General features: G+C 45.7%; 1 protein-coding gene across 10 annotated transcripts in view; it reads left to right on the plus strand.

Moving 5' to 3' along the window:
- Positions 1–14,137, plus strand: part of SLC14A1 (solute carrier family 14 member 1 (Kidd blood group)) — a 49,360-nt gene extending 35,223 nt beyond the window's left edge. For 8 of the 10 annotated variants that reach the window (XM_074355182.1, XM_074355186.1, XM_045521415.2 and 5 more), the window contains 7 exons: positions 2,529–2,657; positions 4,693–4,885; positions 6,236–6,383; positions 6,588–6,722; positions 10,371–10,420; positions 12,060–12,229; positions 12,390–14,137. In XM_074355182.1, coding sequence (XP_074211283.1) covers positions 2,529–2,657; positions 4,693–4,885; positions 6,236–6,383; positions 6,588–6,722; positions 10,371–10,420; positions 12,060–12,229; positions 12,390–12,432 — 868 coding nt within the window. In that variant the 3' untranslated portion in view covers positions 12,433–14,137. Of the gene's footprint in view, positions 1–2,528; positions 2,658–4,692; positions 4,886–6,235; positions 6,384–6,587; positions 6,723–10,370; positions 10,421–12,059 lie in introns of all 10 variants that reach the window. The other 2 variants (XM_074355183.1, XM_074355184.1) reach the window with 2 other exon arrangements.
- Positions 14,138–22,528: the final 8,391 nt, after the last annotated feature.

Genomic DNA, 22,528 nt, shown 5'->3' on the forward strand with positions numbered 1-22,528 from the left:
ATCCAAGCCTGCGTGTCTCACTTCTGAGAACACAGGAGCCAACCAGTGACTTCAGGCAGCAGAGATAAAGCCCCACCCTGCCTAGGAGAATCAACCTTTATTCCACAGAACGCTTTATATTTGCCTTTAGTCAGAAGTCAGGAAATCATTTATAGCGTCGTACTCGTGGTACCTGAATAAGCGGCCAGCGAGAATGATGCCAGGTTTCCATGGCGACCAGAACTAAGCTATAAGTAATTCCCAGGGGAGTTTCCAAAGGGTTCTTCTTTAATGAATGATCCATTATTTACCATCAGCATTTTGTTTGTTTGGGCAAATTGCATATGAGCTCAGCAAAAGTTTTAGTGGCTTAAAAATCTCACTAATTCCATTATATCGTATTTCCATGCTTAGTTTAGCAAATTCATTCTTCACAGACAATGCAAAAGTTGAAATAAACTGCCACAAATTTTAAGTAAGCAAATTCTGACTTCAGAAATGTTAATGGAATGTTTCTACACTGTGGATTAGGTTAAAAATAGAATGTTCTTTATAAATTGATTTGCCAATAAAGAAATGATGAGCTGACTCCCACCAGGGGATTCTCCCAACTAACAAGTTCCTTCAGGGAGCCTGGCAGTCTTCTAGATGCCCAGGGTCCATGCATAATCCCCAGTGGCTGGTCATTACACAGCTAAGCTCCTGTAACACTCACTGTCAATTGCCTACGGAGATTCTTGGGGAGAGAGTCAGAAAACGCTCCACTTCCCCATCAGGCCTAAGGAGCCTGAATTGTTCTCTGTAGAATGTGATACTGCACCTCAGGTCACATCCTTTTCTAATGCACATCAAGAAACAGTCTGTCCAGCTTGGAGAAGTCCAGGATTGTATCATAGCACATCTTCTTCACTGTTTTGCCCCAGTAGAAGTTGACCCGTTTTCCTTATCAGGTATTATTTAAAAGACAAGCCATAGTTACGTGGGTTAGAGTTCAGATCTCTTTACTTTCCTCGGCCCTAAATGGCTCATTAAAAAAGGCAGTCCTCTGCTTTAAATGAATACACATCTTCCCGTTGTCATCGCTGCGGCATTCCGCAACGTGGAGGCACCACTGCTAATTTTTTATTGGCCAAACTCAAGCCTTAAATCTGAAAGTCAGGTGTTGAGAGGGCAAGTCTTTGCACATCTCCCCACTGTCATTATGTATGGCTTCAATTTCTGGAGGGTGTTATTACTTCCTGAGTGCAACCAATACAAATCGCATCACCTCCCACATATCCCGAAGGATTATTTAAGGGAGACAAAAGGCTTTAGAACATGGAGTTCCACCTCTGATGGTGTCGCTCAGACAAATGTAAGTGACATCATCTTGCTGTTGCCCTGGGGCCTCCTGCTTGGGTTACAAAGAAACAGGAAGACACTCTCACACCATCCAGTGCCTCCCAGCAGCTCAGCTGCACTGCCTCCTCTCCAAGCCCTGCATTCGACTGCGCCCACCCACTTCACCATCTGCACACCCCGTGACCCCCACAGACTTCATCATTGAACCCTGGGTACCTTCAAGGTGCCAAGTGTTGCCAACTCTCAGAGCCCTGGGGGACCCAGCTTGTCAACCCTGGGGTTTATTCTGTGGAAATAATTCCATTTCTTACTGGGGACCTCTAGTTCCCAAGTACGAAGTGGGAACCATTTTAGCCAGGAGTAGAAGCTTACCCAGAGGACAACATTTAGATGTAAGGTTAAATGCTGAGATGCAAAAAGGACCCACGAAAGAATTAGGTGCTAAATACACATACAATTAAATGGAGTACTTTGCCAAATAAAAGTAATTGTGTTTCTTTGCAATAACTTGGAAATGCATACCTGGAGGCAACAAAATGGAAGCACAGGAAGATGAAAATATATGCTAAGTTGGAAGATTCATGTTTACAAGGCCAAAGACACCGTGGAAGGAAATTTACATTTCAAGAATCTTACACCTCTCAGCAAGAAAATCAGACTTAGGAAACAGTTTCATGTAAAATCTCTATTCGAGTCAGAAGCCCTTACTGATTTTTTTTTTAACCTTTTTCTTTGTTTGGTTTTTGAAGGGAGGTAATTAGATTGACTTTTGAATATTTTTAATATTTAACAGAGGTAGTGGGGATCGAACCCAGGACCTCGTGCATGCTAAGCATGTGCTCTACCACTGAGCTATACCCTCCCCCACCAGAAGCTCTTAATGATTTGAAAAAAATAATAAGTTTTGGAAGGAGAGGCTAAAAGGAAGCTGAACAGGCTAACTTGGCCATTTCCCTTTCCTCTCCCGGATGCTGGAGTTCTGACGTTAGCTACGCCGCCTCCACAGGGCTTGTTTTATGTGTACATCTGCATTTTATCTGTGTATGTTTTATTTTTTTCAGGCTTTTATTAGTATTTAGCTTCTATAGACTTTGAAATAAATTCCTAGACATAATCTCACTTTCAAACATGAATGTTATCTGAAAGTTACAATTTCATTTCTGCGCCCATCCGCCTGGCAGTGTCTGAACTGTGCATCTCGCCCACAGGTCCGCCATCGCGGCTGGCCTCCAGGGTTACAATGCTACCCTGGTGGGCATCCTCATGGCTGTCTTTTCAGACAAGGGGAACTACTTCTGGTGGCTCTTACTGCCTGTGTCTCTTATGTCCATGACTTGGTAAGTTGCACCTGGTTTTCCAAGTGACTTTTTTAAAAAAAAATGCAGAGGGGAGAAGAGGGAAGGGGGAGTTATTATTTAGTGGGTACGGGGTTTCGGTTTTGCAAGATGAAGATGTTCTGTGAATAGATGGTGGTGATGGTTGCACAACAATGCGAATGAACTTAATGCCGCTGGACTGAATGCTTTAAGACTGTAAATGGTCAATTTCATGTTATGTAGATAACACGATTTTTAGAAAAATAATTTTTTAATTTAGATTTGGGTTATGTCTGTTGGAAAGAGGAAGCATTAAAACACACTGATGCATGTGGCCTTCCACACACACCTCTCTGCCCCCCTCCAACTCTGACATAATCTGGAGTGTTGCCAGTGCATCAGGAGTTCTGAAGGCTCCTCGGGGTTACCAAAGTTCAAAGTGGAGAAGCACTCCCTCCATCAGTGGTCCTCAACCACGCACACTGTTGGGATCCCCTGCAAGGCCTGTTAAAACACAGTCTGCTCTCTTCTCCAGGCTTCCTGACTCAGTCCATCTGGGGCTGGGCCTGAGAATCTGCATTTCTCACAAGTTTCCAGGTGATGCTGACACAGTTGGCCCAGGGACCACCCTTTGAGAACCACTGTGCCTATATGAACTCCCTTTAACCACCTGCCCCTCTCACCTTCAAAAGAATTATTTAAATTCATTCAATTCCTTTTTTTTTTTTACCTCGAAAGCCTTCAAACTAGTCTCTACATTGACCCTGTCTTAAATCCATTTTTTTTTTTTTGGAAGCAGACATTTCCTTTTTAATGTAACATGTTTAGAATATGAAATAGTAGTATCCACACAAAGGAGAAGTGCAGCCCACTATGGACAGTGTGCCCACCCTGGCTGCACCCACAGGTGTGTGGAGGAGAACCTGCCAGCACAGCCAAAGTGCTCAGGGGAAACTTCGGATCAGGAGACATGGCCCGTATGTGGTCCCCACGCCTCCTCCCCTCAATTCAGGAAATCGGGAGTTCTGACCTTAAAGTGATGGCTCTTTGATTTAGGGAAACATGTGGGCAAAAAAGGGCCTGGAGAACATCTAATCCAACTTCCCAGTTTACAGATGAGGAAACTTTGGGGCTCCCCCTTGCCCGAGGTCACACAAGTCAGCTGCTCAAGGACTTGAAACTCTGCCCTCTATCCACCACCCATTTGGTGGTTATCACCATTTGGTTGTGATTAGGAAATTGTTGTTTTCTGAATATCCACGACTCACCTTTTGGAACTAGAGATAGAAAAGACAAATAAATACATTTGCATCTGAAAGCTGAATGTTTTCACATTATAAATCATTCCTGAGAACTAACTGCTACTATGTAAAGGAAGAATAAAACTGACCTAAAATCAACAGAGAATATGCAACTCAAATCTCTTCAGATTTGAATATTATAGATTGGTAGATGGATGAGTGGGACAATGGATGGATAAATATGTGATTAAAAGGTATAGTAAAATTTTTTTTATTTAAAAAATACCTGCCCCCTGCCCCAAGTTTAAGACCTTTTCCTCCAGCCCACACCACCTGCATCCTCCCTGGGACCATTGTTTCCCTTTTTAAAAATTAAATATACTGAGACTTGCGGAGCTGGCATACATTCAAGACAGAGGTTGCGTCTGGTGGGAAGGGAGGGGCGTATGATCAGGTAGGTTACACAGGGGGCTTTAAATGTGTAGACAATATTTTCTTTGTATGTCTTAAATACTTCAAAAAAATATTTTTAAACCCTAGATTTATAACTCACTGTGAGCAACCCCAGAGTGTAATTTTTCAAAAGCCAAATAAGCTAAGGGTTGATTTTTGACTTTACGTAAGAATTATTCCATGACAGGCTTTATTCTGGGTGTGTTTGGGTTTGTTTTGTTTCGTCTGTTTTTTCGGTGAAGTTTGCCTATACAACACTATTTGGTGATGAAACAAAGCCCCTCCATAGAACAGAAATTCAGTTTGTCAACCTGGCTTATCACATAATGTTTTCTTCCATTCTGTTCTATTGTTGTTTTTAGTCCAATTTTCTCAAGTGCGTTGAGCTCCGTGTTCTGCAAATGGGACCTCCCAGTCTTCACTCTGCCCTTCAACATGGTATTGTCAATGTACCTTTCTGCCACGGGACATTACAATCCATTTTTCCCAAGCCAGTTGATCACACCTGCAACCTCGGTTCCCAATGTCACCTGGTCTGACCTCAGCGCCCTGCAGGTAAGAGACACTGCCTTCTCATATCGCCCCAGCTCTGGAAGACACCCCCTGGCTGATTGCTCATGGGCATCAGAGCCTTACAAAGACTCAGCTCTGGGGTGGCCTTGCTGCCGTCTCCTGCCATCTAAATGCTTATTTATTCTAATCCCAAGATTTGGGTTCTAAGGGAGTTTTTTTTTTTAATGACTATTTGGTCAAAGCTAACTTTTCCCCCTCTTTTCCTAAAATGTGCTGTGTCACCACCAGAGTATCACTTCATTGGAATTCAGACACTCTATTGCAAACTTGGCTTTTGTTTAGGTGGGTGTGATGGGGGCCAGCCCTTGGGTTAGGGGCCTCCGACCTGGGGTTCGGTCCTCCAAGACCTGCCTCCTCCAATTGAAAGAACGGCTGCTGACTGTTAGATCCCACGGCAGAATCTCCCCACTCTGCTTCTTCCTGTGGTAGATCTCATAGAACATGCACAATAAATCCGGGATCTCGAGCTTGGGTAGAGATCAAAATCATTGTTTTTTAAGCACCAAAATGAGCGCCATCTCAGACTCCCTAAGTCATAATCATTGGGGGTGGGGCCTACCAACCTGTATTAGGCTCCCCTAAAAATAGTGGTGTGGGCCAGAGTTTGAGGACCACTATCACAGGATGTATGCATCGTATCTCTTTACAAATTACAAAGGGCGAGCACTATTTTTAAAAACCTCGTTAACCCAAATCAAATTCTAGCCCTTCCTATCAGTGTTTATTGAATAAACCTGTTTACAGTTTCTTGATTTTTTTTTTAAGACACTTGACATCAGAAGAAAAACAGCCTTACCTTTTTTAATGTGCAGGAGACTGGCTTTCCCGCTAACAAGTTACAAAACACCTTTGTGTTTGTGAACTATGGATAAAAAACCAACTTTGGATCTCTGGTCTTCATACTAACAACCAAATTGCATGGGAGTAATAATACTTCTATTGACCAGAGGAATGCAGTCATGCATTGGCCTCAAACTGATGGACTGTTGAAAGCCATTGAAGTATCAGCTATGGCCCCTGCCATCCTCACTGGGAGGCATGACCGGTTCTCACAGTGGGGAGCAGTGACACCACACCTGAGCTTATCGGGGACCACAGCCAGGCGTCAATGCAACGGAGGCACGCTCAGCATACAGCGGGGAAGGGCTGGTGTGTCTCTGGGGATAAAGCAGAAGAAGGACTGAGATTTTTCTATAGAGAGAGATTTTAAAAATTAGGAACACTGATCTTGAAGGATGCTGAACCTAAAAGTACATTGTGTGGTGTTTGTGGTGTCCTGTGGGTTTCGGTCCAGTTGTTTTATTGACCGCATTTTCTAAATCATTTCTGCAGTTACTGAAGTCCGTGCCTGTGGGTGTTGGTCAGATATACGGCTGTGATAATCCATGGACAGGGGGCATCTTCCTGGGCGCCATCCTCCTCTCCTCCCCCATCATGTGCCTACATGCTGCGATCGGGTCGTTTCTGGGGTTAGCAGCAGGTGAGCATTAGACTGGTCACCAGACTCTGAGCACCTTTTTCGCTCCACCCCTGTCTCTGGCATCTCCTATACCCCAGACCTTTCCTGAAGGTCTGCTTCCAAGGGACCAACGGGAGTTCTTAGATGCCTCCCCCACCCCCGGACTCCTTCCAGAGCATTCTGCCTTTAGTTCAAAGCTCTGATCCCTCCTGCCTTGCCCAACAGGACTCAGTCTTTCTGCTCCGTTTGAGGACATCTACACTGGACTGTGGGGTTTCAACAGCTCTCTAGCCTGCATTGCGATTGGAGGAATGTTTCTGGTGCTCACCTGGCAAGCGTTCCTCCTGGCTCTTGCCTGCGGTGAGTATCCCGTGTATCCGGGGGGGTGGTTGCTCGTGACCGTGGGATCAACACCAAAGGCCACAGTAAGGAAGAACTGTGGGAGGAATCAGAGCCGGAGCTCTAGGCTGAGCCCCTTGCTGGTGTGTGGCCAGGGCAACCGCCAGCCCCTCTCTGGGAGGACTCACGTCCGCTCTGCCTACCTCACCGGTCATTTTGAAGACAGGAGAGGCTGTTGAGTTATATTAACCAGTTTACAATATGTGTCTGTTGAGGGACAGAAACTTGGCTTGTCCTGTGTTCTTTATACTAATTGTTTGACCCAAGAAACTAAAAGGAAACAAGCTAAATGTAGAGTCAGTTCTCTGGTGAATCAGAAGGTCTTAATGTGGCTGTTTAAGAAGCACATCACTGTGGCTGTTCTCAAACTTGAGCAGGCATCAGAATCAGCGGGAAGCCTTCTTAAAACCCAAATTGCTGGGTCCCCACTCCGGTCCCTGACTCATGGTTAGAGGTGCTGGGGGGTTGGACGGGGTGAGGCGAGTTTGCACTTTTAACAAGGTCCAAGTGGTGCTAATGCTGTGCCTGGGGTCCACATTTTAAGAACTGCTATATCAATCCTTTCTTTTCTTTTTTATTGAAGTACAGTCAGTTTACAATGTTGTGTCAGTTTCTGGTGTACAGCATAATATTTCAGTCATGCGTGTACATACGTATATTCCTTTTCACATTCTGATCCTTTCTGAGCTGTGTTTCCAGCCAGACTCAGCCCGTCAGAGCTGGGAAAGGCTCTGGAGATCTCCACTCCATCCTTCTCATTTCGCTATTGGCGTTCGAAAGCCAGAGGCAAAGAGACGTGCTGCAAGACACGCAGTCAGTTGGGGTAAATGGAAACCTAGCATCCACCTTTTCTAACAGCCTCCAGAATCATCAAAAAACATCCCCTAGGAAAGGTGGCTTTTCTGCGAGTCCTAAAAACAGTGAGAGGAGGAATTCTACTTGGTGGAGAGGGGGCTCAGCCTGAGCACAACCTTAAAGATCAAGCAGAAGCTGTCTCGGTCACAGGCGTTGTTGATACGGTCTCCACAGACCACGGGAAAGGAGAAGGGTTTTGTAGGTGTGCTTCCCCAGAGCTGTGATGTCTTTATCATTTTCTTCATTACAGAAGTAATACAGGCCTATCGTGCAAAGCAGAACAAAAATTCAATCAATATAGAAGCATACAAAGCAGAAAGTGGAAATATTTCAACCTACTCCCTAGGTAGAAATTTTCTGCCTCCTTCTTATAAGGACTCTGTGATTGCATCTGCCTGGCTAATCCCCGCCACCCCACCATCTCAAGATCTTTAACTTAATCACAGCTGCAAGTCCCTTTTGCCATGGAAGGTCACATATTCAGGGTCCTGAGGATTAAGACGTGGGCATCTTTGGGGGCCTTCATTCTGCCTGTCACACCTACCTTCCTTTGGATGGATCAGATTTTCTTTATTAGTAAAGCATATTGGGTAAGGCACTGTATTGAATTAGTGAAGAGCCCAGACTCTGGTGCCAAAATCCCAGCTGTGGCAATTTTAATTTCAATAAGATGCCAATTGCACCCACTAAAAGGCCATTCCAGTTTCCCCTGCCACTGACACAGTGTGAGAGTCCCTGTTCCATCCCCACTGGGCACTATCAGTGTTTTTCATCTTCGGACATAAAGTTTTGAGACAGGCCTCCAGCAAATCTCACTTGTCAAATGACGCAGCAAGTTCCAGCTTGTCCATATCACCCTGATACTGACAGACAAAAGACCCACCTTGTCAGCCAAGGTGAAGAAATCACAGACTTTGATTACAGAGCTCCTCTTTTATCAATTCCTATGGCTTTATCAGGAAAAGGATTTGGGACTCTGATGGAGCCTGGCAGTGCTGTCTTCCCTGTGTCCCTAAACCAGAAACTCCATGGTCAGGAAACTCCTCGGTTTTGTAATTTTCTCAGTGCAAACCAGAACCACATTTTGGATCTTTTTTTAAGAGTTGGGTTATCATGCAGGACTTGCCCATGGTGGTCTGTGGGGCGGGACACTGTCTATGAAGAACTGGGATTCAGTCCTCCCTTCCATACTCAAAAGCCTTTTCTCTCCCTCAGCTACTCAGAACTCTGTCAGGGTCGTCACCTCCAAATCGTGGTGTCCAGAACTTCGCCTTTCACGTAAGGCTTTCCCAGCCCGACTCAGCCAGTCTTAATGGACGGGCAGCAACAATAAGATAGTCTGACACTCTTACTTTAGAGAAAAAAGCAACATGGACTTGAAATAGCATGACAGTATGAGACCCGAGCACCAGAAGTGTGTTACTAGGTATTAAGCCATTGCACTTCCCGGAGGGAAATGGCCATAAGGTCTCCTGTGCTCAGGGGAGGTGTCACAGAAGAGCTGTTCCTCTAGGGAGCAGGGACAGAGTGTCCCCTGTACTTAGTCAAGGGCCAATGAATAGTTCTTAAATGAGTGAATGAATGAATGAATGAATGAATGAATGAATGAATGAAATGGGGTGGGGAGGAAGAATGAGATTATCAAAATCAAGCAAAGAAACTGTTCCAACCCAGCTTTCCCATTAGCGTGAGACAACTCAGATGTGAAAGAATTAAGTATACTGTTGAACAAAAAATGATTTAAAAAAGATGAAATCACGATGAAAGAATGGAACTCTGTAGTAAAGTAAATGAGGGTGGCAGAGACCCTCCCACCACTCCCGTCCCACCCCACAAGGTGACTGACGTGATGTCTGGCTGGACATGAGGATCAGATCACCAGGAGCGTCTAAGTGAGTGCTGGTAGCCCAAGACGCCACACGGCCACTATGTTAGGGTCATTCTTCAGGCTGCCTCTGTGGAAACTAAGGGCTTCCCTGAGCCTCCTTGGGCCCCTCCTTCAACCAAAACTGAGGAATTGATGGTTAGCTAGTTGCGATCTTTGTTTTTATTGTTTTACATTGAAAGTCATACGTATACTCAAATTACCTACTCTAAAATCCATGCTCAAAGTTCATAAAAACACAGAATATTAACTCATTGACCTGTATGCCAACTTTCATGGTATTTGGAAAAATGTTTTAATGGGGAGGAATCCCAAGTCTGTGTTCAGTTTCTGCTGATTTCTGGGTTACTACCTACCTAATTTTTTTATACCATGTTTTTTTGTAACTATGAATTCTAACCATTGAGATGAGAATCCCAGATGCAGTGAGATTGTGTGCTATCTCAAGGAACATTCCTGAATTTCGTTTTAATTAAATTATTCTTGGATTAAATAAGTGGAAGTTTATTTACCACGGAAGGTCTTTTTCTTAAGGATTAGCAAAAACAGCAACAAAACAGTAACTACAGGAAAGCAGCCTTTATTGAGTGCTTTGTGTGTGCCAAGCCCAGACACTATCTTCTTTCACGCTCACACTAACCCCTGATAGAGAGATAGGCAAGGAGGTGATGACTTACAGTGGAGGCACCAAGCTCCTAAGGGTGGAGTCGGGATGTGAACCCAGAGCAGCTGACACTAAGCTCATCCTTGTAACCAGGATGCTGGGCTAGCTGGCGAAACACACAAGTTGACATTCAGAGGATTTATACCCCAAGGCAGTCTTTCTGGTAATGAAAGGCACAGCTAACAACCTTTTTTTTTTTTTGTAGCTCTGTTCACTGCCTACCTTGGAGCCAGCATGTCAAACCTGATGGCTGTGGTGAGTTTGCGTTAATCTCACTTTCTCATCGGCATGACTGATCAGTTTTCAGTGACAGGGAAGCCCTCCTGAAGTCCACCTAGGTGGCGTCCCAGGGCAGGGTCCATGGCCGGTAGCCACCGCTGTCCATCTCCTGGGCCCACCTGTCCTCGCTTCCCCTCCAGCACCGTGGTAAACTTTAGTCTAAACTACACTCATCTGGCTTACTAAAAATATCAGATTGTTCGATTTAAAGAAAAATGGAGAATGTGCAGCATAGTGTGAAGTTCGCACTTTAACTCTGAGTGTCAAGAATTTGCCTTTAGAATATCCTTTCCTGAAACAGAAAACCAGGACCACGTAGACGCTGGGAAGTCAGAAAAGGAAGGACAAAAGGACAATTGGCTGAAGACCCAGGTTTTTTTTTTTCATGAAGCCAACTGTTTTTCATACCCCTTGTCTATTTTTCCAATCCCTAGTCAGGCATCAGTAAGACTTTTTCAGACCCACATCCTGGCTGAATTATTTCACGGGCAAAATCGTGGCCCATTAAGTGCCTACTGCTATTCTCTCCTGCTTTTTCAGCACTGTCCTGCCCTTTGACCTTCCCCTTCCCCTCCCCCTTCCCCTCCCCTGAGAAGCGCAGGATCCCCTGACTGTTCTGGGGTCTCAGTGCCCTTGCTCACCCACCGCTGCAGGTGATGGAGGGCTGGTTCCTGATAACTCCATCCATGTAGATGTGGTCATGGCTGCCTGTGCGTCAGGACCAGCATCCAACCCTCTCAACAGCAGCTCAGAGACGTTACCTGGGAGAGTCCTTCTGGAGACACAATATCTTTATGGTAGAATGTCAAAGCCCTGTTCCAGGCATGATGGGGAGGCATTAGAGCTTATGGGGCCCTTCACGTTCCAACAAAGGTTCACAGAACTTGGTCTGTGGACCAGAATTGCACAGGCTGCAAAACAGAGTCTGAGAGGGAAACTTTGAAAAATACAGATCCTTAAGACCTGTGCCTTGGCATTTCTGATAGAGTAGATCTTGTGTGACGCCTGTGCATCTGTGTTTTTTAAACTCTTCCAGATGATTCTGATGTGCAGTCAGGTTTGGGCACCATCACATACCCCAGGCAGGTCCACGTATAGGGCCAAACCTAACCAAGTACACAGTGTATGCTCAGAATTGCATGTGTTGCCATGGACGCAGAGGACAGGGAGCACTCTCAAGGCGCTTAGAGTCTTTTGAGAGATGGATTGAAGAGAATTAAAGCAAGCAGAGTCCAAGACCTAGTCTAGGTGGAAGTGGAGAGGGGACGTCACCATGGGCTGAACTAACCAAAGATGGCTTTGTGCACGTGAAGAGTGGTCAGGAGCTGTTGGTGGTTTGTTAAGTGTCATCCCTGAGAGCCAACTGTCATCTTTGCACGTCCAGTGTGGGAAGTCTGCACATACAAGAGGGAGGGCAAGATATACAAGATGGAGAGATGACTGACGACTGACGACTAAGGAATGGATGCTGGCATTTCAGCTACTGAATGCCCTGCAATCTTAGACTCAGTCTCCATGGGGATCAGCAGAGCCCAGAGCAGTGCCCCGCGGGGAGTCATCTCCGAGCTTTCCAACAGATCTCAAAGGAGCGTGTGGCTTGTCTTTTCTCCTCCAGGTCGGATTGCCATCTTGTACCTGGTCCTTCTGTTTGGCCACCCTACTGTTTCTCCTGGTGACCACGAAAAACCCTAACATCTACAGGATGCCGCTCAGTAAAGTCACTTATCCTGAAAAAAACCGCATCTTCTACCTACAAGCCAAAGAGAGGATGGTTGAAAGCCCTTTGTGAGTGCAACTCCCATCCACAGCCACGGTCACAAGTCATTTCTGGCGAACTGCCCCAGTTCACTTCCAGGGTTTCAAAACTGTTGTTTTTACTAGGAACAAATTTCATACTAACCCATTGGTGATCTGTTCTTATGCTCATTTTGTATTTTTCTTTCAGACTCTGGGACGTCCCCAAACAAGTGACAGACACATCAAGATGATGTGCTCTGGCTATGGAATTTTAGACCCTAATAGGGCGCTGGCACTAAGATTGTACTATATTTATAAAGTCAGAATGATCCAACAGAAAGAGGAAATGAGACCAAAGCTAATTATTGATATTTATTGATATTCCTGGTGTTTGGTTGGCTAGACGATGTTAACAGTATTAAAAATTAATCTCTATAAGCCAACTAAACCTTAAGTGAATGGAATTCACAGTCACAAGATCAAAGTCAACCCAGAATTCTCAGCTAAGCCACTGGGCTTCTTTAAGATCAATGCAAGTTACACATCACAGCTGTGGTCCACGTGGCAGGGGTGCGGCCCATCACTGAGCCCTTCCCCCAGCTCCTCAGCAGAAGGGCCTCCATGCTGTCCCACGTGCGGGTCCCATCTCTTACAGGAGATGGTTGGTTTGGCTCAGGCTAGCAGAGCCGCAGGAGGAAGAAGGGATCCTGTCCACAAAAATTACTCTGTAGTGTCCCTTTTCTTGGATTCTGCAAAGGATTTTCTAGGTAGAGTTTAGTATTATCTTTTTTCTTAGGAGAATGGATTTGTTTTCAAAGAGGTAAAAGAAGAGAAGTTCCTGGCTTCATCAGTTCCTAGATATTAAAGAAAAGTTACATTTTTCTAAAATATTTCTCATAGCTATTTTTACTTTAATCCCTAAATTGGTTTTGTCAATGCCACGAGTGCACAGACTCAAACCATAAACATCCAGGAGCCTCTGAAAGGCATTTTTAATTCATTTAAAGATGACTTATACGTTATAAAGACTGAAAGCTAATGTCAGATTGCTTCCGGGTGTTTCAAAGTTGTTGAATTCTTACGTTAAAAAAATAATTGTGATTTTCTGCACACTGACAGTGTTCTCGCTCAGAAACCAATGGTATTTGAGCTACCAAAAAGAAATATAGATAAAAGAGGCCCCTGCTTTGTTTTGTTTGTGTGAGTTATCAGTCCTATAAAGAGTCTGTAACCCAAAAGCTGCAAGTGGTGATAGGAAGCTCAGGAATTTTGGAGGATTGGAAAAGCGAAGCTGAAATCCTAAAGGTTTTTTTCCTCTTCAGGTTGGCAGTGCCAAATATGCAGTTTGCTGAGTGAGCAAACAGAAGAAGGGCAGTAAACCTACAAATATTTTAGGGAACAGTTCACTCCTTCATTTTCTCAAGAAAACAAACCTTGTTCCAATTTTAAAACTTTGTGACCAAAGCCTTTTGAAACCATGACTCCACAATTGTCATGGAGTCATGCATCTTCCTGCAGAAAAACTAAGTTTTCAGTGTTTGAACTGAAATCTCCCTTGTCAGGGAATTTGTGAAATGAGAGTCGGGGGGGAGGGGGTGGTCAAAAAAGCAAGATAACCAAAGATAACCAGGAGTAAAGAACCTGGACCACAGCTGAGCGAACCAGACCCTCTGAACTGTCTCCAAGTCCATCTTCAGAACAAAGCTCCAGCGTGTTGATTGCACACCCTGTTCCTCTGTGCTCGTACGGACTTCTAAACAGGAACATTTTAAATTCTTGGACGTTGTCTAATTTAAATGGCATAAATTTGCTCAAGCTATTTTTATTACTAAGTATTATCCTAACAATATTAGCGAGTATTTTATTGGTTTTCTTAGGGAGCACTTGCATTCTTTACTATTGTCTGTATGACAGATTTCTATGTAGGAATATGAATAAATTACAGTCACTGCTCCATTTCGTGTTGATTTTGTTGAACAGTCATAGAGGCCTTTTACAGTGATTGTGTGTATTGCTAGCCATGTGCATGAGTATTCTTGCTTCTATTTCCATGCGCTGGAATCCTTATCCCTTTCTTATGCTTCATAACAGCACCAGATGTGGAGCTGAGCAAACCCTGTCCAATTTCAGATTTGTGGGTCCACCCCTTCAGGTATCTTCTCAACTATCTGCTGTTCTCCTCACTGGGGATTAGAATGCATTACTGAGGATGGTTATAGATATTCAGGGCATGACCCTATCACTCTGAGAAGAATATTTTGAGAGCCAGCTTCTATGCATTTCCAGACAGGCCCTGGGTACCCCACTCAGGACTGACCCTGGGCCAGGACCTGACTCAGGGTCAGCGTTCCAGGACAAGCTACTGTTCAGAGTGTCAGCCCCTGAGGGTGAAGGCCAGTGCTTGATCTGCCCCCGAAGCACTTCCCTCCCACCTCTTTTCACCCATGGTTAGCATATGTGAAAGAAAACATGGTAAGGATGGAAATGTACACCAACCAGTTTCAAAAGCAGCCCAAACAGGAAACAAAAGGAAGCCACAATGGACTGGCCCCGTTGGAGTGCCCTTTGTCAAAATGAAGCCTCTCCCACTTGCAGTTTCAAGATAATAAATTTACAGGAGTGACCTGCCCCCTTTGGTATGTTGTAGAAAACAGAGAAGGTTTTTGAGGCTCTTTTGCTAAAGACTCCGGACACTCCATACCTTTCGGAGTTACATGAGCCAATTTCTTTGTTATGCATGACACCTGATAGCATGAAATATGTTGAGATAGAAGGTTAAAGTCCATGGGAGATCAGGAATTTCCAAGGGGGCTTCACACAAACAACCTGGCAAGAATGTTCTTGAGGTTGTTAAGTATAGAGCAAGGTTTTATGCACGTGAATGTTCTCAGCCTTCCTCTTTATTTCACAACTTCCTTCCAAAAAGCTTTAATCATCAGAGTTAAATCTCCTTCTTGAATCTGGATTGACAAACCCCATCAGAAGACTTGTAGCTTCATGGTTACAGAGTTCCATTTGCTAAAACAATCAGCAATGCAGATCCTGAAGGAATCTGAACAAATGTAGTAAATTATGATAGACTCTTAGAGAAGTCAATTGAAGTATGATAATAGTTTGCTTTCGCAGCTCTTAAAATTTAACTTTAAAAGACATAGGATACATCAAAGCTGCCATATGCAAAGTCACCCCAAAAAATGATTTCTTCCATGGACCCTAGAATAACTAAGGATGGCTTCCTGGAGGAGGTGTGACTCTGCCCTTATTTTGACACATTCCCTCCCTGGCTCCCCTCGACTTGGCCTTGGAAGCTCATTTGGGTTCTTGCTGGATCCCCTGACTACCACTTTTGCCAGAAAAAATTGCTTGGGTCCAAAGAAATGATGCGCTTCCTGAGGGGCCATGTTTTGATGGGCCCAGAGATTAACACTGCAGACAGTTAGACGGCAGGTGGTCAGGGGCAGAAGGGGGTGCCTGTGGCGGAGAATCCACTTTCTTTAAGTGCACAAAGCTTACATCCATCGAGGGTGGAGGGTGGGAAGGGATAGACTGGGATTTCAAAATTGTAGAATAGACTACACTGTATAGCACAGGGAAATATACACAAAATATTATGATAACTCACAGAGAAAAAAATGTGACAATGAGTGTGTATATGTCCATGAATAACTGAAAAATTGTGCTGAACACTGGAATTTGACACAACATTGTAAAATGATTATAAATCAATAAAAAATGTTAAAAAAAAAATTGTCAGCAGGGCACTAATACAGAGAAAATCTTGGATGTGTGTGTGTGACAGGATGCATGTGGGGAGACTATTTTACTGGTTGGGCAGGATGTGTTGAGGAGCTAAACCAAAGAAGCCTAAATGCCAGTAAAGAGAAAGAGACGACAGAATGTCTTGGACTGGAAGATTGATAAGGTACTACTCTGGGCTGAATTGTGTTCCTCTCACAATTCATATGTTGAAGCCCTTACCCCCAGTGCCTCAGAATGTGACTCAATATGGAGACAGGTCTTTAAAGAGATAATTAAGTCAAAATGGGGCTGTTACGGTGGGTCCTAAGCTGATATGACTGGTGTTCCAGTAAGGAGATTAGGACAGAAGAGAGACACCAGGGATACAAGTGCACAGAGACAATGCCGCGTGAACACACAGAGAAGGCAGCCATCTGCAAACCCAGGAGAGGCGCCTCAGGAGAACACCTTGATCTTGGACTTTCAGTCTCCAGAACTGTCAGAAAATAAATTTCTGTTATTTAATCCAATAAAAAAAAAAAAAAGCTTACATCCATCAAGTCAGCCTGTATCAGCCATCATTCCCCGTCTCACTCTCACCCTTAGCCAAGACAATGGCACAGAGTTCATCTTACCCACCTGCTGTGTGATCACGCCTTTTCACCTGTAAGAATGACCTAGCAATAGCTAACCAGATTTTACACAGACAAAAAAAAAGCCAGAAAGAAGAAGGCTGCCACTGTGGGTCCCCAGGCCCTGCCTCCACCCCTCTGCTCTTGTGAAGAAGGCTAGTTTGTGCTTCTCTCCTTCTCCTGGAAACCTCCTTCAACATCCACACCTGTGCCATTTGTCCGACCTCTGACCTCCCTTTCCTCATGGACCTGTGACCTGCAGCCCCGCCCACGACTGCTCATCACAGGCACTTTGTAGCCTGAGGACCCCCTTCCTTAGCATCCATCAGTCCCTTTACCAGACCAGTCGATAACATTTTTGCATGTCACCCTGGAATACAATTGGCCAAAGGACCCAATGCAGACAGACTTTGTGTGCCTAATATTGGTTATAGTTTAGTGCAAAATATTATTCCTTTCCAGGCCATGCGGTGGGGCCTAAGAACCCAGGACTCAGTGTTGGGTGCGTGAGGGAGGTGCACGCACCTGGCATCAGCATCAGGACGGTCACACCTGGACCAGGTCAGGCCAACACGTCCATGATCTGAGAGGTACCAAGACCCTAAGATGCCTTCAGAGCAGCACCCCCTGCCCCTGCCTCCTTGGAGCCTGAAATTTCTCCCTTGAAGGCTCAGTAAAAGAGCATTATGCTGCGACAGCAGCAACTCATTAAGATCTCAGATATTAAAACCCCTGGTTTATCTGGTCTCTTCCCACCTAAGAGTTGGCAAGAGCAAATCCTATAGGAAAGAGATTGTAGAAAGATTAGTTTTGATGTGCAAATCCAAGGAAGGTGGTCATTCAGGACTGAGGCAGTGATCACTCAAAGGAAAGGAAAGAGGAGGAGGGATATATGAAAAGAAAGCAAGGACAAATGCATGATTAAAACACAGCCCCCACTGAGCACATCGCCGTGAAGAGAAAAGCCAGTAGACGAGGACCAGGGAGCTCAATCAGGTGCGTGTCTATGCCAGCAGGGCGGTAGTTACGAACAGCTTTCCTCTTCTAAGCCATTTAGATCGTGGTTACTTCCTCTTCTCATAGTCTTGAAATCCCAGCTTGCCCGCCCTAGTGGACATTTGTTGTTTATACCTCCCCAACATACTGCCCATTTTCTTCTGGTAACGGAAACTTCCTTTCCTTAAGGAATCTGCTCCCTCCCCACCCATGGGGTTCTCTTGAGGCTGCCAGCCTTAATGCCCTGCTCGCAGGCACAAGGGGAGTCAAATGACTCAGACCTGGTCAATCATACATTCCAACCCCCCGGCCACAGGGATTGGCCCGGGGGTAGTCACCTGACCCAAGCTGAGCCAATCAGATCCTGGCCTGCAGGAACCTGAAATCTGAGCAGACACTGCAGGACAGAAGGAAAGTGGAGCTGAGTCTGACAGTGGTCTGGAGAAAGTCTCTGAGTTACTCAGAGGAGTCAAGGCAAAGGCCAGACAAAGCCGTTAAGCTGAGGCCTGGGGGGAATAAGCTAAGATGCAGAAACGCAAGGCTGGGGTCCAGATTCAAACCTCATGACTTACCAGTCAATGAAGATCCCTCAAATGTAACCAGTGAGAATTTGATAGCCAGAGACACTGAAGGCTGGACAGAAAACAGCTTATGATTACCAACCTTGAGGCAAACCCAGGCCCCAGAGCCCATGCCAGAAGGGAGTGGGCCTCAAGGCAGGCTAGCCCCACACCAAAACCTGCCCAATGTCCTTCAGGTGAGCCCTGGATGGAGGCTCCAGCAAGCAGAGCACAGGGAGGCCACACTGGCTGACCGAGGACTCACCCAGGGCCAGTCGGTCAGTCCACAAACATGTCTGCCCACTTACTCACTGTCCCTGACCAGCGAGACATGCCGTCCCTTGAACCAAGGGCTGTCATCTCCCGCTCCCTTTTCCCTTTTCCCTTTTCCAAGTGTAAGTTTTTTATTGTTCTCCTGTTCCTTTCCATGATGGCTACATATTTGCTGTGTTGTGGATGGCAGATTTACCCCTTTGCAAGGTCCAGAGGAATACACCCATCCCCAAGGGGGAGGGGGATTCAGGAGACTTCTGGATGTCTCCCATGGGAAGGAGGTACGAGCAATGTGGCTTTATCTTAATCAGAGGCATTTTTGAAACTGTGTACATGGAAATAAGAGGGTGTGTGAGCTGAGGCACAAAGCGACTGTTCTGTGTCCAGTCTGTGCCCACCCCCGACCCCTGACCTCTCTGCTCATGATCTTGAACCCCTGACCACAGAGGGAGGCCCATGAGCCAGACCAGAACAGCAAACACTGCACTTTACCGCAGTGACTGAGTCAGGACGGTCACATGACAGCAGCTGCCGATCTCAGTTCTTCTGGCTGAAGCTGGTGGGAAAGAATCTCTTTCTTTCTTGGTGATGCAGCTGCTGGAATGTGAGTTCAGGACTGTCAGTGGCCACGTTCCCCATTGTGTGGAGAAAGGCCCTCTGGAGTAGGAGACAGCGAGGAACAGGTAGAGAGACAGAGAAAGAGTGTGTGCTCTGGAAGGTTCCTGTCCCTGAGGTCCCTATAAATTCCCTGATTCTTGTGTGTCTTCCTTACCTTTTCTCCTTGTCCCAGCTAACCGACCAGCCCGGAACATCTGAGCTGAACTTTGATAACCATGGCCCTTTACAACACATTTTCATTCTGTTTGTATATCCTTGCCAGTCAGATAAATTTTCTAGAGCTTTATTTTCAACAGTTTGTATTTCAAAGGGAAAGAGATAAGTGAATGAATTAGAATTAAGCATGACTTCAAGGAATGCAGACTCAAAACAACACAGGCTTAAACTAGAGGGAGAGTTCTCTCTCCTAAGTGGAAAAGCCTAGAGGTGAGTTTCCTTGGCTGTGCCCCACCGAGTGCTCAAGGATCCAAGCCCCTTTTGTCATTCCCAAGGGACCCTCCTGGTCTCAGGTGACTGTTCCAGATGAGTGGTTCTCAATCAAGGGCATTTTCCCCTAGAGGACAATAGGCAATGTCTACAGACATTCTTGGTTGTCAGCACCTAGGTGGTGGGGGAGAAGGGAGAGGTATCAGGGGCATGAAGAGAGTGGAGACCAGGGTTGCTGCTAAACGTCCTACGGCAGCATTCCCTAAAGAATTATCCAAGCCCTCAAGGTGAGTCGTGTCAAGGTTGAGAACCTGTTCCAATCCAGCCATAACACCTGTGATCCAAGAAGCAGGTAAGCAGACAGAAGAAGGGGACAAAAGGCAGGTGTCAGTTTTCTCTTAAGAAAAGCTTCCTTAAGCTGCCACACAATTCTACTTATATTCCATTCACCAGAATTTAGTCACACAGCCACACACAGCTTCAAAAGAGCTGCAAGAAAACGCAGTCCTCACTCTCAGCAGCGCGCGCTGAGGACATGCATGTGCTGCTGAGAATTAAAAACTGGGGGCCAACTGTCAGTCTTTGATACAGTAATGATATTGATCATCAGCTTTTCAAATTACATTTGCCTTCCTGCCCTTTCCAGCTGCCTTTTCCAGAACTGACCCCCAGCAAAGTATCATTCCACTTCCCTGCCAAGGAACAGGTGCTTCCCGGACCCCAGCTCTGAGACTTGCTGCTATAGGGAGACAGAATGTCACCTTGGACCATTAACTCAAAACCAGCTGGGACTCCAGCTTGTTTCACTGACTTGACCCAACAAATATTTACTGAGAGCCTGTAATGTGCTAAAGGCGGCATGGCTCCACCCATAGGCCCAGATCAGACCCAGGCATCAGCCCAAATAGGCCCCGTTTTGCAAGAATAATCACCCTCAGGGATCTGGCTACAGATACGGAGAAGCACTCTCTGCGCCTTCCCCATCACCAAACAGAGTATGTCAGCTCTTAACCCATGACAACTCTGTTCATAGAAGGATCCTACCTACAAAGGCTTGGAAGCAGCACACCTAATACTCTGAGTTGTACTGAAACTTCAGGTGACAGTGAAGGGAAAGAAAATAAAAGCCTTCTCCAAGTCTCTGCCTCCTCAGGTCCTGCTTTCTCTTATCTCATTGCCATCAAAATAATCAAAGTACAATGAGGTCCCAAGTTTGACAGACCTAGAACATAGATATTCACAGGATTAAGAGTGCAGGTGCAGGGAAGGCTTATCAAAGGAGACAACAGCAAAGCTGAGTCATGAAGGCCTAGCAGGTGTTAGTCATAAAAGAGCTGGAGGAGTTGGAAGACGCTTGTCACGAGAACCAACACGCACTAAGGCTTGGAAAGAAGGTATCCAGCCAATGCAGTGCACGAAATGGAAGTAGGTCAGTTCACCTGGAACCTCGTAGAAAGTGGTGAGGAGTAACTCCAATTGTCTGCAGGGAATGGCCTGGAATAAAACAGTGCTTCAACTAGGGAGACGAGTTAGGAAGCCTGTGTGGTAAACCAGGTAAGACGGTGGAGGTCTGACCAAGAGAAGGGCCCTGGGGTGGATAAAGGTAAGAGATGTTAAAGCACCCTGGGAGATGGAATTAGGACTTAGTGATCCATTTCACGTGGGGATTAAGGCAAAAGGATGAGTCGGGGATGACCATCCTGGACAACTGAGGCGGTGGTGACATTTACTGAGAAGTGAAACACAGAAAGGAAGCCAGGTGTGAGGGCTGGCGCAGCAAAATCCAAGTCGAGGCTCCCAGGAGGTGGCTGGCCAGAGTGGTCTGGGACTCAGGAAAGGGATTCAGACTGCAGATGGTAATTCAAACCACGCGTCAATAAAATGATCCCAAGAGAGTATGAGTGAGAGATGCACACGGACCCCTAAGAAAATCAGCCTCTAACCTGCAACAGAAGAGCGAGGGCACGAGAGAGGCTGAGGGAGAGTAGCCAGAGAGGTGGCAGGAAAAGCAGGACCCCACAGAATCCAAAGGAAAACAAATTTAAAGAAAAGAGCACTGACACGGGCTTCTGTTTCCAAGAGGCTGTCTATGAGATTCTGCCACAAGGAAGTCCCTGCTGGCCTTGGGAGGAAGAGCTTAGCATGGCGGGAGCAATAGCTGGAGCGTCCTGGATTCAGGAGAGAATGAGGGTGAGGAAAGAGAGACTAGGCTGAAAAATGCTTGCTCATCTGTAAATAGTTAAAAAAAAAAAAAAAAACAGGACAGTAAGCAAAGCTGGATGAGAGATGAGTGATTATCTTACAGATGAGATACACTTGGGATAATTTAAGTGATAGATTTCATTGAGTGCTCAGATATGATCTCATTTGAACCTCATAACAACCCCATTCTGCAGATGTGGAAACTGGGACTTAGGCTAAATGACTATTAGCAGGACAGGGAAATGCTGCCGTTGCGTCATGCTGGAAGCCGAGGCAGGGAAGTGTGGAGGGACGGCAGGAGAAGAGGAGGGGAGGGAAGATTCACACTCCTGAAATCTTCGTGAGAGGCAGGAACTGTGAGACACTTTATGTACTTTATCCCCTTTAATCAAATCCCACCAACCCTCCGCGGTGGGCACTGTTAATAGTTTCATGGTACCTGCGAGGAAGGACCCTGAGGCTGAGAAAGGTTCCATGTTCACCAGGTCACGCAGCCAGTGAGTGATAGCACCTGGAACTGAACTTGATCTTTGGAGGTTGACCAGTAGTGTTCTCATCACCTGCAGCGAGCCCTTCACCACAGGTCCCCAGGGCTCTCCTCCAGTAGCTGCCACCTGACCTCCCAGCCCACCATATGAGCCCTGCTTTCACTGGTCTGTGCCCCCTCAAACCCACGTGGTCCTGCAGCACCGTTAGATGACGGACCAGGACAAGGGGACAATGGAGGGGAACACGCCTTCCGTCTTAGGAAATAGGAAGTCATTTAAAAGATCATTTTTAGGGTGTTAGGCTTAGATGAGTTAATATTGTAATTGTGTGCTTAGAACAGTGCCTGTTCAAAGTAGGCACTCACTTAACATCAACTTTATTATTACACCAAAGTGATGGCTGATAAGTTTCTA

Source organism: Camelus bactrianus, chromosome 30 (genome assembly GCF_048773025.1).
Source record: "Camelus bactrianus isolate YW-2024 breed Bactrian camel chromosome 30, ASM4877302v1, whole genome shotgun sequence".
NCBI lineage: Eukaryota > Metazoa > Chordata > Mammalia > Artiodactyla > Camelidae > Camelus > Camelus bactrianus.